General features: G+C 57.3%; 1 protein-coding gene and 1 long non-coding RNA gene across 2 annotated transcripts; one reads left to right on the top strand and one right to left on the bottom strand.

Annotated features, from left to right (window-relative positions):
• Window positions 1-1,644: 1,644 nt before the first annotated feature.
• Window positions 1,645-8,482, bottom strand: LHX5 (LIM homeobox 5). Its single transcript, XM_017847307.1, has 5 exons — window positions 7,735-8,482; window positions 5,528-5,751; window positions 4,552-4,829; window positions 3,551-3,846; window positions 1,645-1,831 (listed from the first exon to the last, which is right to left on the bottom strand). Exons 1-5 carry the CDS (start codon window positions 7,905-7,907, stop codon window positions 1,645-1,647), a joined length of 1,158 nt encoding a protein of 385 aa, XP_017702796.1. The 5' UTR covers window positions 7,908-8,482.
• Window positions 8,483-8,951: 469 nt separating this feature from the next.
• On the top strand, window positions 8,952-16,968 carry LOC108512213 (uncharacterized). The gene is made up of 3 exons (XR_001880535.1): window positions 8,952-9,137; window positions 10,548-10,700; window positions 16,651-16,968. It is a non-coding gene; the product is annotated as an uncharacterized LOC108512213 (long non-coding RNA).
• The last annotated feature ends 226 nt before the right edge of the window (window positions 16,969-17,194 follow it).

Raw genomic sequence — 17,194 nt, forward strand, 5'->3', positions numbered from 1 at the left:
AAGAAGGGGGGGGGCGGGAGCGGGGGTTGGGGGGTTGTTACCCGGGACCCGGGGAGGGAACCCGAAAGGGCCAGAGAGGGGAGCGCACGACACCGACCGAGGTTAGAGAGATCTGTGGAGGCCGGCGCCCCTAGAGACAGTGGACGTCGCAGACCCACGGGGAAGGTTGGGGAGAGAGACAATGAGAGATCTCGAAAGGGCAAGAGACTCAGACTGCCAGAGACTAGACACAGAGACGGGAGAGACTCCGAGATCGTGGGAGACACACGCGGCAAAAACTCGGAAGCTTCAAATTCACAGGTTCCCTGACACCTAGAGATGGAGCGAGATAGCGGCGGCCAGACACTCAGAGATACAGAAAGATTCCTGAGTGTTTTAGAGTCGGTGAGAGACACAGAGATGCGGGACAGCGAGAGACAGACGGAGAGATCCGCAGAGGGCCAGAGAGAAAGACGGAAAAGAGACTCAGAGAACGCAGAGCCTTCAGCTGAGACCCGAGAGCCAGAGACATCGGAGGGTCGCGGAGGAGTCGGGAAGACGCAGAGAGAGGTGAGACGGCCAAGGTTAGAGACACGCATGGAAACCCCGGGGGCCGCAGCGAGGGTCTGGAGTGAGCCAGAAGATGGAGAGAAGTCGATGCGCCCAGAGAACGCAAGACGGTGGATCAGAGATGAGTCCCAGGAACCTCCAGAGAAGCGGAGGCTGACAGGCCTGGGGAGAGGAACCTGGCAGGGACCAACCAGCGGACAGAGCAGAGCACAAAATGGATGATACTGGGAAGCGACCGGGTCGGGAAAAACTGGATCAGGGCCGCGGTCGGAGCTCAGAGGGACTGGTGGGTTGGGCCGGGCGGGAAGACCTTGGAGCCCTGAATTTGGTCCCTGCGCCCCACCAACCCAGTCCAAGTCCTTCGCCTCGCCAAGTACGGCCCCCGCGTCGATCCCGGTGAGACCGTTTGTACCGGCCTCACTTAGCCTGAGACAGAGAAAACTGAGCTCCAGCGACTTGGGTGAGGGGGAGGACACGAAGATGCTGTGGGTCATGCCCAGAGCTCCGCTGGCACCTTGAGGTAGAAGCTCGGTCCTCCAGCCTTGCCAGGGGTTGGTTTTGCCAGGACCCCCAGGTTCTGAAGCATCTGACACTGAGACCTTTTGAGAAGCTGGTGATAGCTATGGGCTCTCTCTCTCAAGGAAAACGCAAAGATGCGAATTTTGCCCACAAATTCAGGAGGTGCAGGGACTCTGGATTACAAACCCATTCTGCCTCAACAAATCTACATCAACCCTCTGACCTCCTCACATAGCCCCTTTTCCAGAACCTTCGGGATATCCTGCCTTCCCCCACCAGGTGGGGCCCTGAAGGACTGACGTGGGGGACCTCATGAAAGGACCACTTTGTACCAGGCACCCGCTTTGTACAGTGGGAAAACCAGCGCGCCCAGAAGCCTGAGGCTCTTCTGCAAATCCACTCCCCCTGCTGAGTCCTGGGATCTCAGTCAAGGGGCGAGTTCCTGATGCCCCCTGCCATCCTCTTGCGTCTCCAAACCCTGAAATCTGTCCAAATGGGGGGTGTCTGGAGGCGTGGCTAGGAGGCAGTTTAAGCAACAGCTAAAACGGTTGCCAATTACTTTTTAAAACCATTAATTTAATTCTCCCCGAAAGTGAAGGGGAAGATGGGGAGCGGCGAATTTGGAGCCCCAAAGGGACAGGGATGGGAGACGGCCGCGGCCCGCAGCGAGCCGGAAAACCAGCGAAGGCCGCGGCCCCGGCGCCGTGCGCGCCGCCTCCGCCCATATGGCGGCCGGGCCGGAGGTAATTGGAACAAACGCCGTCTGAAAAGGGCACAAAAGCCGCAGCTGGGGCTTTGTCCGCGCTCCCACGGGGAGCCGCCGGCCCCGCCGCCCGGCCCCTTTCTCGCCCGCTGCCGGTCTCCGCCGCCGGGATCTCCCAGCGCGGATTAGGCGGGGCTGCCTCGCTGGGGGCTGGGGAGTCCTCCCCACCATTCCGCGGAATGAGGGGCCCCCGTGTCCAGCTCCCCACCCCATCCAGCACGCAGGGAGAGGAGGCTGTGGGATAGGTCTGGGCGGGGGCGAACTGGTCCTCGGGGAAACCCTGGTTAATTACTCAGGCGGGGAAAAATTCCGGGCCGGTACCTCCCCCACTACCTCGCTGCTCTGGGCCCAGATTTTGTAGGTAAAGAGGCAAATTTAGGTGGAGAGAGTCGGTGAGTGGAGACCCGGGAAGACACGCCCACCATCCGGACTGTCCAGGGTTGGGGGGCTGTCCAGGGTTGGGGGCTGTCCAGGGGTGGGGGCTTTCCAGGGTTGGGCGGCTGTGGCGCTCCAGCCTGAGCCCTGCCACTGCGTGGGGTCTCTGCCCTGAAAAAAAGCAGAGCCTGGCATTTTGCCCACAATTTCTAGGGGCCCTGGTCGGGTCTAATCCCCCCTCAGGCTTCCAGATGAGCTGAAGTTAGTGATGGGGTTATCTTCCCTTCCCTTCTGGTTTACCTGGGTGCCTAGCTCTTGCCTTCCCAACACTGCCACTGAACCCACTTTCTAAGAGAAATTGCCTCTCCTTAACCTGCGCTACGACTCAGAAGTGCAGATTGCCTCTCAGACATAGGCAGCCCTGGGGTCTCTCCAAATTCAGAAGCTTCAGAACAGAAGAGGAGAGGTGCTTTCTTAAGCCTTCAGCCCTAGGAAGAACAGGACGATGAGCTCGGTGAGCTCAAGCAATGAGGCTGAGGGTAAGGAGCTGAAAAAAACGGGTAGGGGGAGTTGGGATGGTTCACCAATCCAGTGTGAGGGAAGCGAAAGAAGGAAAAGCTGCGGTGACAAGGGGACAGCTCACCCCGGGCCCAAGCCTGGTACCACAATCTAAAGGCCTTTGTAAACTGGGGCTCCTACCTCTCTGCAGCCCCAAAGACGGTGGAAATCTGGGGTTGACCCAACCCTTGTGACCCTAATCTGTAGGAACCCCAGGGGGCTTGGGGCTGGAGGGTGGGCTATAGTCCTGCCCAGATCTACTGCCGGCATTTGGGCTAACACTGCCAGACACTGTGCACACACCCCGCCACACGGAACAGGAGTTGCTGCCTTCGATGCTAGTGAGCAGGCGGCCTGGAATGAATCCAGACCCCCATCCCCTCCCCTGACACTACCCTCCAGCGCTCAGAATCCACTTCATACCAAGTACACCGGGCACAGGGGCCCAGGGCGGCGGGAAGGCTGTGTGTCTGTCCGTGGGGGCGGCATGCATGCGGATTTGCCAGTGCTGGCCTCAGTGTGACTGGTGGGAGTGTGTGCCTCTGTGGGGTTGTGTCTCCGTGAGTGTACCTGTGTGTGAGAGGGTGGAATTTATCTGTACGTGATCGTGTGATCGTGTCTAGATATGTGTTCCTGGAGTGTCTGAACGCAAGTGTGAGTGCACCTTGTGCCCTGTGTGGGTGAGGGTGAGTGTGTCACTGCATCTTGAGTGTGCTTCTGTGTGCATCACTGTGTGAGTGAGACCATGTGTCTGATTTTGTGTCCAGGAGACGTGGGTGAGTGTACATGTGTCCGTGATTGTGTGTCCAGAGAGTGGGTGATGTCCTGTGGCGGAAAGCGTGCCGGCCAGGACCCTTTGCCCTCAGTTCCCAGAACAGGGCAGGTGCGGAGCAGCGAATCCCGGGGCGCCCCTTACCTCCGTAATAGGTGTACGGGGTGGACCCCAACATCTCAGACTCGTCCAAGCGGCCGCCCAGCGGACGCATGCGCCGCGGACTCCGGAAGAAGGCGTGCCTCCGGGCGCCCAGGGCGCTCAGCTGTTTCATCCGGCGTTCTTTGGACCGTCGGTTCTGAAACCACACCTGGGACAGAGGAGGGGGGCTGTGAGCTAGGGATCAGAGTGTCCTCTCCTCCCCTCTCCTCCCTTCCCTGCCTGGGCTGCCCCCGCTGGGTCCTTGCGCCTCTTCCGCACCAGGACTCCCTCGAGGCGGGGCCGGGACGGATTAGGCCGGGAGGGGTGGAGAGGGGCTTCGGCGAACCAGCCAAGGGTGAAGGATTTCGCGGACCCTTGGGGCGACTCATAAAGACTTGGGCTTCCTGGTCCTCGGCTCGCCCGCGGCCTGACGGCTCTATAAAGGCCTCCCTTCCGCACGACTCTCGCCTCGGCCCCTCGGCTCCGGAGCCAGCCTCTGGCCGTTTGTCTGCCCCCGCTTCGGCGCAGGGAGGGAGGGGGCATCGCCTCTTTCTCTGCTCGAAAGGTGGGAGTTAAAGGGGGATCCCGGACCCCAGAGAGGCTTACAACCTTCCTTGAGCAAGGCGGGGGGCGGAATTCAGAGAAGTAAAGTGACCCGGCCCCAAATCGCACCACCAGGAAGACAGCAGGGCTACATGGAATCTTTCGGCTCACAGTCCCTGACCTCGGGCGAGTGCCCTAATCGGGCTTACGGTCTGCTCCCAGACCAGAACCAGGCGCGCTCATAGCCAAGGAAGCTTGGCGGGAGACTCCTCCGAGGCTCCCGGCTCCCGGGCCAGCGGGGCTAAGGAGCTGTGCCCGCCCCGGACCGCACCTGGATGACGCGCATGTTGAGGCCGGTCTCCTGCGCCAGCTGCTCGCGGATGTGGCGCGTGGGCTTGGGCGTGGCGGCGAAGGCAGCCTTGAGCGTCTCCAGCTGCTTGGCTTTTATGGTGGTGCGCGGGCCGCGCCGCTTAGTGCCCGAGTTCTGCTCCTCGTTCTCGTTGTTGGCGGTCTCCTTGTCCGACGAGGTCGAGTTGTCCGTCTCCTTGGGGTCGTCCTGCAGTGCGTCCTGGAGGTCCGGGGACAAACTGCGGTCCGTACAGGATGACACTGCGGGCGGACGGATCGGGAAGGGGACAGAGGCGTCAGGGAAGACCAGACGCCTCTTCAATCCAGAGGCGGGTTCACGCCGGCCCAGGCTACGGCCGGTCCCTCTGGATTCCCTCCCAAACCTGCGACAGCCCCTCCCCCAGGGACCGGTGCCCGCCCACTCTCTCCAGGAGGGGCTGGGCCTTTGGTTGGGCGCTTCTTAAGCCCTCTCCGCGCGTCTCAGCTAGTACCTGGGTAAGGGTAGGGGGAGGCGTACCCTCTGGAGAACTCCCACCTTCAAGGAGAGGGGATGAGGAGGGCATAGATTCCCTTGGGGCTTGGATCTTCCTCTCAATTCCCTCCTCTCTCCAGACCTCAATTAATGTCCTCCCAGTGCATCTAGAAATTACCTGGAGCTCAAATGACACAAGGGGGAATTGTGCGCTTCCAAATTAGGGGAGGAGGGCAACTTGGAAAATGCTCCTGAATTGAAGGAGGGTGGGGAAGATCTGGCAGCTCTCAGATCCCCTGTAAAACTGCTCCAAAGCCACTTCTCTTCTCTAGCCTCTAACCCCCTTGCCTTGCCCTAGAACTGCCTGGGGCTGATGAGCTCCAAGCTCAGCACAGACAGCACACCGGAGGCCAAGTAGGGAGTGCCAGGCTGGGCACGGTGGGAGGGTGGTAAGGCCTAAGGCTAGTAAGGGGCCCAGGCTTCATACCTGAGTTGAGGCTGCCCTCCTTGAGGCTGGATGAGCTCAGGTAGTCGTCTTTGCACACGAACTTGTTCTCGTCGATGACGTAGAGCTCCTCGCCGGTGGACAGCTGCTTGTTACACACCATGCAGGTGAAACAGTTGAGGTGAAAGACTTTGCTCCGGGCCTTGCGCACCAGGTCGCTGGGCGAGATGCCTTGCGCGCAGCCAGCGCATTTGGTGCCAAAGCGCCTGTGGACACAAGGTGCCCGTCACTGCGGGGTGGGACTGTATCCAGTCCTTCCCAGTCCCTGACCTCTTCCCACCCGACCTGGCTTCTGTGAAGTCCCCATTTCCATATCTGTCAAACGGAACCCCAATCTTGAGTGCTCTGGCCAGAGCAGGAGACTGGGACAAATGTTCTGAGCTGTTTCTGGGACTGGGACTGCCATGCCTCCACTGGGGTTTTTGAGATTCTCCTGGGCTGGGAAGGGGTGAGCAGTGGGTGCAGCCTTCAGCCAAGAAGAGAGCCCAGAGCACCCCAAGATGTCCTCCCCCAAATCCAACCCCTGCCAGGCCCGCCTGGGCTGCTCCAGGCAAACTTAGAGTCCATGAAGGATTTGAAGCCAGGTGGGGAGAGTTTGGGCCACTTGGTGGCTTTGCCTCCTGGATCCTTTCTAGTCTGCTGGTGCCTAGCTAGGGCCAATCTGCCTGGCTGGCTGAGCCTAGCCGTCAGGCGGGGAGCCTTTCTCCTAGTCTGGAAGGAGGAAGCAGAAAGGAGGGAACCTTCCACTGATTTCCAGTACCAATGGAGAGGCTTTCCAATCTACCGCTCTGGGACTCGCTGGAGCTAATCAGGAGCTGTGGACAGCAGGGCCTCATAGTGACGGACCCTAGAGAGCAGGGACGAATTTCAGCCCCCCTAAACCTCTGGCCTGGCAGGCAGCAGGGGAATGTGAATACAGGACAATCATAGACCCTGCAAGGCCAGGACAGGAATCTCTCAAATCCCCCCTTTCCCGCGTTCCTGATCTCATTCCTTTTCTTTCTTCTTTGAGCTCAGGGAGAAAGCCAGCCTCCCCCGAAATGGGAGATGGGTGAGGCTCAGGTTGGGGGTGGGGTGGGGGAGGACCCAGGACTCTGGGGACCCCACATCTACTCACACCCATGTCTCTAAACAGGGTGAATTTGGGTGACATTGATGTAGTGAGGGCATTAGAAGCCATAAGTCACTTTTGGCCTTATCCGGCAGCGTAATTGGCCATATGCACCTTATCAAAAATCATTAGGCGCTTTGCAAGCACTGCTACATTAGGGGCATCGGGCCTTCAGGTCCAGGGAGTTTACACGTGTAAAGGAGCGGCTGACATTTTCTCCTATTCAAATTCCTAGTGCGAAGTCGCTGGGGCCGGCAGGCTGCCTTTCTCTATGGCGTGATTCACGCCCCCCTTCCTCAGCGCGGGGAATTCCTGTTCACAAAGCCGGCTCTGAGTGCCCAGGGGAAACAGGCAGGGCTCAGCTGCCTCAAACTCTACTGGCTTCCAGACTGGGGAAACTGAGGCTCAGAGAGGTGATCTGCCCTGGCCAGCCAGGGGGCCCACAGGGATGAGGGTTCTGGGGAGGTGCCACAGCCCAGTCTAGACCCCAGAGGTCCTGATTCTCAGCCTCGATTTCGTTTCTGCTTTTCAACATGGGAGGAAATGTTTAAGGGGTTGGGACGTGATGGGGTGGGGAGGTTCTCTCCTCCCATCACCAGGGGAGTCCTTCTGCGCTGGGCCCCCTCTGGAGCTGAGAAGTTTCTGTTTGGGACTGCGGGTCGATGGGCTCACACATTCTGCCTGGAGCGAGAAGCCTCCAGGCGTCTCTAACTCAGGCAAAAATCTTTCCTCTCTCTCGGGACAGGGCTTGAAGCTTCTGTCTTGGGGTTGCAGCCGCTTGGAAGGGGCGGAGAGGGATGGAGAGCAAGTTTGTCAGGGCTTCCTCCCTCTGCCCCGCCAGCGCTCTGAGCCGGCCTCGAGCCAATGTGAGGCAGCGAAGCAGCGTCCTTCTTCCTCCGCCTGGGCTCGGGACCTTTCCTGGACCGAGGACAAGAGGAGAGCAAAGTGCTGCCCGCTCACCATCTAAGCTTGTGATCCGGGGAGGCTGGGATGGGTATGGGGGTCTCCCCTTCCCCAGCTCCCCAGTGGAGCGCGCGCAGGGTGGGCGCGCAGGCAGCAGCGCGGCGCGGCCTCTTACCTGAAGAAGTCATTTTTGCAGTAGAGCTTGCCCTCGCGCGAGAAGCACTTCTCCGAGAGGTTGGTTTTGCACTCGCAGCACTGAACACATTTGATGTGCCACGCGCGGTCCAGCACGTTCAGCAGAAAGCGGTCGAGGATGGGCCGCTCGCAACCGGCACAGTGCACCATCATAGCCCCGTGCCCGGGCGGCTTCAGCCGCCTTGCCCTCCCTTTGGGCCCCTGGCCCTCGGGCCTGCCGGGCCCTCCGCTGCCCTTCGCCTCTTGTCTCAGCAGCTGCAGGGAGAGTCCGGTCCGGACCAAGACTCAGCCGGTCAAGTCCTTGGGCAATCGCTGGCCTGGCGCTGGGCTGCCGGGAGTGGGATGGTGGGGGCGGGGGTGGCGTTCACAACGGCATGCCACCGGCCGCACGCCCCGGCGCCTGTTCCGGGCTTCCCCAGGTATCTCGGGTGGCTGCTGGCCTCGGCGCTGCGGAGCGGCTTTCCCCGGTGGCGGAGGCGCCGGCACTTTCCCCCACTTTCAAGCGGTCCCGATCCTCATCTTTGTCTGGTCGCCGCGTAATTCGCGCATCCTTATTCAGATTTGGTGACGTGGTGCGGCACGTAGGGGGCCCAGCGGCCAATGGGCGCACCGTGGCCATGGCAACCTCTTAAATTTATAGCATATCTAAATTGGCTACAGCGTTGCGGTCCGGACAGAGCAAAAAAAACAAGGCATCAGTATTGTTGAGTATTAGCTTGTACCTGGTTCGGAGGCTAAGTAAGTATTTACCTTCCAGTTTGGGGCCGACGGGGCGGGGGCCGCGCGATACGAAAACTGCGTCTCTCTTCCTCTCTCTTTCTCCTCACAAATATTTGGGGGTCACGGGTTCCAAGGCCTAGTCCGGGAGGTACCCCTGCCCCCTTTGCCATCCCTGGAACTTGCAGAAGTTGCCCCACGCCCCACACCTCCCTCCCCTTCTCCAGCCCAGGCAGCTCAGATTGGATTCCCCCACCTCCGCGCCCCGTCTGCGCCCTGAACTGCGTCAGCGCGGTTCTCCGGAGCTCCTGGAGCCCGCCCCGGCTTCTTTTTGTCATACACGGGGCTGGGGCCCAGCCGGGCCTTTCTCATGGAGAGAGCTAGTGGAGGCCGCGCGACCTGGGTAGTTTTCCCTGCCTGGCCGCCGAGCGCAGGCCCAGGCCCAGAGTGGGGAGGCGGGGGAGGAGGAGGGGTGCCGTTTGGCCTGGTCCCGAACTCCAGAGTTTCAGGCCTGCGTGCGCTGCTCACGGGGCTCTGAGGGAGATGTGGACGGGGGAGATTCAGGGTGGACGGGTCTTCCCGCAGACAGCTCGGAGGTGGCACTCACCACGTCTCTCCTTTCCTCGCTGCACCTTCCAGATTCCAGGTCTTCCTATGGGCACTGTGGTGAGTGGGTCGTACGGCTGAGGCGGGGGACACCAGCGACTATGAGAACGCTATTTGCATTCACGCCGTGCGGGCTGGGTGTGCAAGTTTGTCCCCTCATTGGGCGCAGGAGAAGCGGCGCACGTGTGTTCCGTGCTCGGCAGGGCGCCCAGAGTGTGAGCAGAGAGTGTGTGTGTGTGTTAAGGAGCGGGGTGGTGCTGGCAGGTGTGTGTGAGGAGGGGGTGTGTGGGTCTGAGGAGGAGAAGGGACCAGGCCTCCTCTCCCTCGGGGCCAGCGTGGCCACCAGGGCTCCAAGTTGGGGAGGCCGGGAATGGGCAACCAGGATTTTCGTTTCGCTCCTGGAAAGGGGGCTGAGGGAGTAGGGTCTGGGACCAAGGGCTAGAGCTAGAGGGGTTTGTGCCAACACTTGGCTGTGAATGTTTGTTTGGGTGTGTTTCCTGAGCTTGTTAGTGTATACTTGCTCTTTGAGAATTCCATTTTTGCATCTGTTTATCGCATTAGTTCCATCAATCCGGTGAGTACATTTCTGCGTGTGTGTTTTTGTGTGTGCAGATTCGTGTGTTTGTAATTGTGTATGGTCCTGCTAATGTTTGTGTTTATCACCTTGTGCACTTTTATTTTTGTTGGTCTGTGCCTATGTGTGTATGCTTATTTTAGGACGCATAAATGTGAGGATGTTTTCATGTGTATGCGTGCATTAACGTAAGCATATTTGTGTCTGTGTTAGCAAGCATTGATGTGAAGGTGTACTTTTAAAAACCTGAATGTGTGTGTTTGTGTCTAGGTGAGGGCGTGCATATTTGAGACCCTGTGTATAGGAGACTGAACTGGGTTGGTTTTGTCTGTGAGTGCAGAATTTTGAAGAGCTATGTTTGTGTGCCAGTCGCTGTGTGTGTGTGCCTGCAAATGTGTGTATTTGTGCAAACAGTAGTTTTTTGTTTATGCAACTCCTGTAGGCTTTGTGTGTGTGTGTGTGTGTGTGTGTGTGTGTGACGGGAGGGGGGGCGGTTATGTTTGTATTTGTGTTTGTGTGTGTACTCCTAGCAGGGCTTACCTTTGTGGATTCGGAGGTTGAGATAACAGGATTTGTGGATGCCTGTGTTGGGGGCTCAGGGATACCCACTTGTCCCCGTTCCTCTTCAGGTCTAGCACTGTCCCCCACAGTTATCTAGGGGAGGTGATCTTGCTAGGGACAGGGAATTGGTGAGTGCTGGTTACAGAGTGGAGCATTGACTCACCAGCCAGCCCGCTGGAAAAGGAATCCCTAACCCGGACAACTTCTGCTTGTTGGTGCTGTTACCTGACCCTCTAGCTTGTCAGGGTACAGGCATCTACAGAGCATAGTAGTGAGCCTGATTAGAGCCCAGCTCAACCAGGAACAGGCAGGATGAAACTCACTTGGTCTCCTAGGCTCGGCCATGAGAGACTTCAAATGGAACCGCAGTTTCCCGCAGCACTTGGCTCTGCCCACCTGGGCTTAAAGGATGCTTGAGCTCTGGCAGGGCAGAGCTGGAAAGAAATAAGAACCTGGAGAGGAGAGAGGTGCTCAGGCTCCCGGCAGAGGTGAATGCATGCTGCCTTCTCCGTCTTTGTTTCACTGGGCTTTTTCTGTCTCTCCGGAGTTCTCGCCACGTCTCTGTTTTCCTTTCTGTCTCCGTTTTTCTCTTGTGCTCAGAAACTGTTCTCTTTCTGTTTCGTTTTCCTTTGGTTCTCCCTTGCTTTCTTTCTCCATTTCTCTCTCTCTCTCTCTCTCTTTTTTGTTCTCCTCCCCTGACCTCTCTGCTGGAGCTTCCAAATCCAGCATCCAACTCAGCGCTGAGTTGAGTGCTCCTTACTGTGCATCGTGCAGATTTTGGGGTATGGGGGAAGACTTGCACCCCACCACGTGCTCCGTGATCATTAAAACCTCCATCCAACCACTTTCTTCTCTGCTCCAGACTAGGCACACTGAGCCCATTCTCCCCCAAACCCCACAAAATATCCAAAGTGCCCTGTCTGGTGTGTGTTTCCAGCCCAGGCTTTGCACACCCACTGGTGGTGGCAGGGGGCCTGGGTACTCATCTCTATCTGAATCTCGGACAGACCCTCTGGTCCTCATCTCCCAGAGAGCTTCAATGAGTAGCCAGGCCCCAGCCACCATGTGACCAGGCCAGGGAGGTCGTAGGAAGAGGGAACAAATGAGAGCAGTCCTGAGTAGGGATGAGTGTGGGTTACCTGGGGCTGAATATTTGGTTGCAAGAGATGAGGACTCTGTTTCCAGAAGCCCTGGTCTGACCTTCCATCTCTTGTAGGGGAACTTACCGATCCTGCCCTTGTTGCAGACCCCAGAGTTGCGTTGGGGGCCTCACCCTCAGTACAGCTCAGCCCCCGTTCCAGAACTCCCTGGACCTGGGCTACCAAGCTGCCCAGAACCCACTCGGCCTTCTCTAGCCCACCGCCTTCCCCGGTGCACAGCATCGGAAAATGCCAGCAGACCAGCTATTAGACGCATCCCACCCTAACAGCGCTAACAGATGGCGACCAGGCAGCGAAATCCCCTCCTATATGTAACTAATAAACCGCTTGTGTCTTAACAGGGTAATGCATGGAGATGCAATGTCACTTATACAAGATGTTGATGGAATTTACTATATAAAAATCTTCCTTCTAGAGTAAAGAGTATCAACATTACAACTCGACAGACGGCGGCGGGATAAGTAAAACAGACAAAAGACAAACAAGATAATAATCTGTTTCCAATCACTTAAGCCCTGTAGAGTTAGTAATATGCGGTTTGCATATTCCCCCTTGAGTTCGGTAATTAATTACAGGCGAGGAGGCGCACACTAGCCTGGGGTGGGAGTTTTGAGGAGCGCTGAGCTGGGGCGTGGGTGATACCTCTCTTGAGTTCTCCAGCTCGGGACACGGGCAGGGGCCGGAATGAGGGCTCTTCCGGACGTTTGGAGCTGACCCTCCCGCGGGTTGAAGAGGTCGTTTCAGTTGCACCTCCCTATTCCTCACCGGAAAGTCTCCGGCCTCGGAGATCCTGCAGCCAAGCAGGAAAGGGAGTCTTCTCTGGCAGCCAGTCTCTCTCCTGGCTCCTCTTAAGGCATCTCCTCTGTTCGAACGGCCGGGAGTGGCACCCTTTATTGGGAAACGCGCGCGCTGGGGGCCCGGGTGACTGGGGGGACCGGAGAGGCGCACGCTTTGCCCACTTCTCTTGGTGGCATCTTGTGCGACCCAGCCCGTCCTCTCATGACTTCGATCATTACCGCTCCCACCCCCAACACGCACACTCCCCCCACCCGACCCCCAAGAGCCAGCGCGGCTTTAACATTAAACAAACGCAGCGAGCGCCTCTGAGCTGCGCTCTCGGCCGGGTCTGCGCGGCGGCGGCGGCGTTACAAATTGTAAATTTAAATTGCTCGCCGGATTCATTACCTCCCCTCTTTGATTTCAGCCAGCCGTGAAAAATTATACTGGTGTACCACTGAGAAACTGTTTTGCCGCAAAGAGCCTACGCCTAATCACTGGCTTTCTCCCTCCGACAAAAGTGTAATTATTTTGTTTGGGGTGTAAATATAGGCCGCGCCTCGCATACACACTCAGCGTCCCGCAGCGCCGCAGAGCACCGCCCGCCGCCGGAAGGAATCGGGCCCCCGAGTAGGAGCGGGCGTGAAGGCTGGGCCCCGCCGCCTGGAGGCGGGAGGAGAGCGGCTGGTGTGGCGCTCTGGCGAGAACCAGCGAGCCCAGCCTCTGCCCTCCGCAGTTCGGGTTTGCCCGAGGACTTCAGGACGGTGCGCTCCCAGGCGGGCCAGAGAGGACGCCGGCGGGGCGCAACGGGTGCTCAGGCCTAGACATCCTGGCAGGGATGCGAAAGGGATGGCGGGGGTGGGAGTGGGGTGGGTGGAGTGGGAGTGGTGAATTTTCTGGGGAACCCTCGGGGATGGCCGGCTGAGAGCGACCCGGAGCCCAGGCAGGGAGGGTGTCCTGGCCTGCGTGGAACCCTGGGAGGCGGGGATGTCGTGGCTGGTGTGCCCCACTGGAGCTGGGCCGTGGACTGCTTGGTCTCCAGAACATCTCTGCGGGGCGCAGGGCCTTCCTGTCAGTTGAATCGTGCTCGGCTTAATTAACGGTCTTGTTAACTGGGCAGGCCCGACCCGGGACGTTTAATCAAAAAGGCAAGAAATTCCTCCTCTCCCTCCCTTCTCTCCTCCTTCCCTCCTTCCCTCCTCCCTCCCTCCCCCCTTTCCTTTCCTTTTCCTTTTCTTTCCTTTTTCCCTTCCTTTCTCCCTTCCTCCCCTCCCTCCCTTCCCCTCTTTCTTTGTTTCTCTTCTTTTTCTTTCTTTCTTTCTCTTTCTTTCTTTCTTTCTTTCTTTCTTTCTTTCTTTCTTTCTTTCTTTCTTTCTTTCTTTTTTCTCTTTCTTTTTCTTTCTTTCTTTCTCTTTCTTTCTTTCTTTCTTTCTTTCTTTCTTTCTTTCTTTCTTTCTTTCTTTCTTTCTTTCTTCCTTCCTTCCTTCCTTCCTTCCTTCCTTCCTTCCTTCCTTCCTTCCTTCCCTCCCTCCCTTCTTCCTTCCTTCCTTTGGAGAGCTGTAGGAAGTGTGAATTAAACAATGGCATCCCCCACCAAGTTTACTCCCTGCCCAATCTTCCTCTGCATTCACCCCCCAGCACTGAAAAGCAGGGCTCTGAGTCTAAACTCAACCCAGTCCAATATCTAGGCTGGAACTTTAAGGGCCTGCCTGTGGGATCTGGCAGGGGTGGACCAACACTGAGTCAGACTTCTGGGGCTGCAGCATCAGGGGCCCCAGCTACTGGAAGTCCACTGGGCCTACTACCCCTAGGGGGACAGGCCCTGGACCTTGCGGTTGGAGCAAGTGGAGGGTTGGAGCAAGTGGAGGGTTGGAGCAAGTGGAGGTTGGGCAGTGGATGAGATCCAGCCTCCAAGTGAGTGTGTGCGCTGGTGAGTGCTGGCCAGCTCAGAGGTCCCTCTGGAGCTGCAGTGGGGTATGGGTTTCCCTCCTTCCTTACTGCAAGCCCCTCTCCTGGAATGCACCCTTCCCCCAGAGGCCCCACACCTTGGGCTATCTGGCAAGCAAAAACAGGCTGCCTTCTCCTGCTAGGTGCTCCTTCTCCTGGCAAAACGCACTCAGTTGCTGGGAGAGTGAAGTCTGGGGCTGATCCCCGGGGGCCAGAAGGGGACCTGGGAGAGACAGAAGGAAAGCAGCAAGCCCGTCCTCCAACCTGTGAGGGAAACCCTGACTTGTTTTGTTCTGAGAGGAAAGGCCCACACTTAGCACAGAGTGGCCCACCTCCCCAAGGGTGAAGGTTGGATTCCAGGCTGCCAGTCGCACCGGGTGAGCAGTGGGTCCCAGCTGAGCACTCATCACAGTCAGGCTTCTCTTCATCCTTGCATAGCTGGCTGGGCCTGGAGGCTGACCCTGGCCCTTCGGGGTCTCAGGGCAGGCAATACTGGGGCGTGAGAGGCTGTAGTCTTGGCCCTCTGGCCCCACTGAGACTATCTGATGGTAGAGGCCATGAACCAGACCTTGGGAACTATTTCTAAGAAGACACCTGCAGCCCCACTCCAGCTCTTGCGACCTAGGAAGAAGAGCTTTGCAGGGACCCTATCCTCCAAAATAAGGGTCCGCAGACTTTCTAATGATCTCCCTCCAACCAGCACAGCCATGTTTCAGTCTGCGTGTGCTTCCTCTTTCTTTTCTCTTGGCCTTTTTTTTCCGCTATCAAGAGAACACGCTCTCCCCTTTTCTCTCTCCATTCTCTCCCAGCCCCTCTCCCGCCCCTCCATATCCCACCTCCTTTTTGTTAGCCTAATATGGGTTCCTTTAGAATTGGCCCTACTTCGGCAGCCCCAGCTCTGTGTGTGTGTGTGTGTGTGTGCCTGCGCGTGTATTTCTCGCTTGCTAATGATTGTGTGTTGATAGAGTGATGCAGTGGCCTCATTAGCCTTTGTTTAGAAGGTGTTAAAAGGGAAATCTGCATCGGGAAGCGGCGGTTTACACAGCAGCCCGGCTGAACATCGCGAGCCAAGGGGCTGGGGGGCGGGGACAGTGCCCACCCCCCAGGCGCCCACCCTTCTCCCAGGCGCCCTCCGCCTCGGACCCCGGGAGGCGGGAGGGGTCCGGGGAAAACGACCCCAGCTCCTTCCTCCCAAGGCGAGTATGTTTACCCTGCTGGGCACCCTTCTGCTCCACGGGGACCGCTGCGGGATCGCGCTCTCTAAAACTCCTCTGAGCTGCCGCGCAGTGCGCGGCGGCCTTTTCCGCCAGGTTTCTTGGGGAGGGGGAAGGGGAGGACAGAGTGCCGTTTCGAAAAAAATTCCAGGGATGTTTTGAGGGTTGGGGTGAGGTATCTTATTTTAGAGGCAAATACAAATCAGTCCACAGAAACTGGGGTCTTTCGGGTGGTTGGTTGGGGATGAGCTCCCTGTACCCCGATGCCCATGTGGGGTCCCCAGGCTTTAGGCAACCTGCGAAGAGGTCTCTTTCTTTCCTCCTAAGGCATTCGCAGACCGCCACAGGAAGAGCCTTCCGTGCGTGGGCAGGGGTTGGAGAGGGTTCATTCTTAAACTCACTCTCTCGGGTCTACCCCTACCCTAGCGCCCCACTTCGGGAACAAATTCCGTGAGAATAAAATCATAGCTAGGCTGGCCTACTTCCCTAAAGCTTGGTGGAAGCGAGTAACTTTATTGAGTCTTGGCTAGAGGGTGTGTGTTTGTGTGTGTGTGCTGTGTTTGTTTACGTATGTGTGTGGGATTTGGCGAGTGAGCTTCGTGCACGGCATTTTTCACCCTCTGGCAGAAGCCAGATTTCGAGCAGGGTTGAACGTGAGAAGAATTCCTTTTATCCTGGCTCCTACGAAAGGAACCAGAAAAAAAATAACACACATTTTGAGCAGCCTCTGTGGGTGCAGCTTGTTGAACTCGGAGCCAGACGCTTTTCCTGGCGAAAGGGAGAAAAAACGCCGCCGAAACGGTGCGGAGGGTTGGGGAGTATAGGTTCTGAATGTAACATAATTCAGCAAGCTTTTTTGTTTTTTATTTTTCCCAGGACGCGGTTGCGTCGGAAGAAACGTTTTCTAATCTTTCTAGCTCCCTGGATTTGAGGTTGCGGGTCTTGGGGCGAGGCTTAGCTGGTCTGGGGGTCCTTGCGTGTCCACAGCCCCGGATACGCACCCGCGAAACGTTCTGCATCGCCGCTTTTTTTTTTTTTCTTCTTTTTTTTGGTCGAAGGCGAGGCGTTGTTTGGGGACAGATCGCGGCCGGCTGGGGCCTTGGGCAGTGACAGTGAAACGAATTCCAAACGCATTCTGAACTCGCCATGGCCCTCTCCTGCCCCCTAACACCCACCCAAACACCGTGTAGGCAGAAAAGAGGCTCCCTGTGAAACCGAGTTAAAATCGGCAGCTGAGATGCGGTGGGATGGTATCATAGCCGAGTTCGGAGGATGCGGGGAGAGAATAGAAAATTCTCCATCGTTCTGCTCTGCTCTCTCTTTCTTTCTTCCCTAAGCAGGTTTGCGGGAGAAAGCAGGGGTGAGCCACGGTGGCTGCCCGGCTGTGCACCGGCGCCGGAGTTTGGACCAAGACAAAGACAGGAGCTGTCCGCGGTGCTGAATCGGCGGCGCCGCCGCCGGAGCAAGAGGGCTTCTGTAACCAGCCCTCCGCTCATTCACTCCCCATCCTTCTAACTCCCCTTCGCTCTGTGACTCTTGCCTTCCCCTGAATTTATTTCCCTTTCGGGGGGCTCACCTTAGAACCTGCGCCCTGTACACAGATGTATATACATATATCAAAGAACAAAACGATTGATTGACAACGGTGTCTTCTCCTTTCTTCCCAAATAAATGATGTTAGAAAGGTTTATTTTAACTGTACTCTAAAATGGAGAGAAACGGACATTTCCACTCCTAAATAAATGGAAATTCGTGTTAAAAACAATGTAACTAACCTATAACAAATGCCAAGAATCTGCCCTCTGATTTATTCCGATAAAGAGGCAAGGGGTTTAGAAATTTTAGTTTCGGGAATATCATATCCCTGGCATCTTAACTTCTTGG

The sequence above is a fragment of the Rhinopithecus bieti genome, unplaced genomic scaffold, assembly GCF_001698545.2.
Source record: "Rhinopithecus bieti isolate Rb0 unplaced genomic scaffold, ASM169854v2 scaffold_26532, whole genome shotgun sequence".
Taxonomy (NCBI): Eukaryota; Metazoa; Chordata; class Mammalia; order Primates; family Cercopithecidae; genus Rhinopithecus; species Rhinopithecus bieti.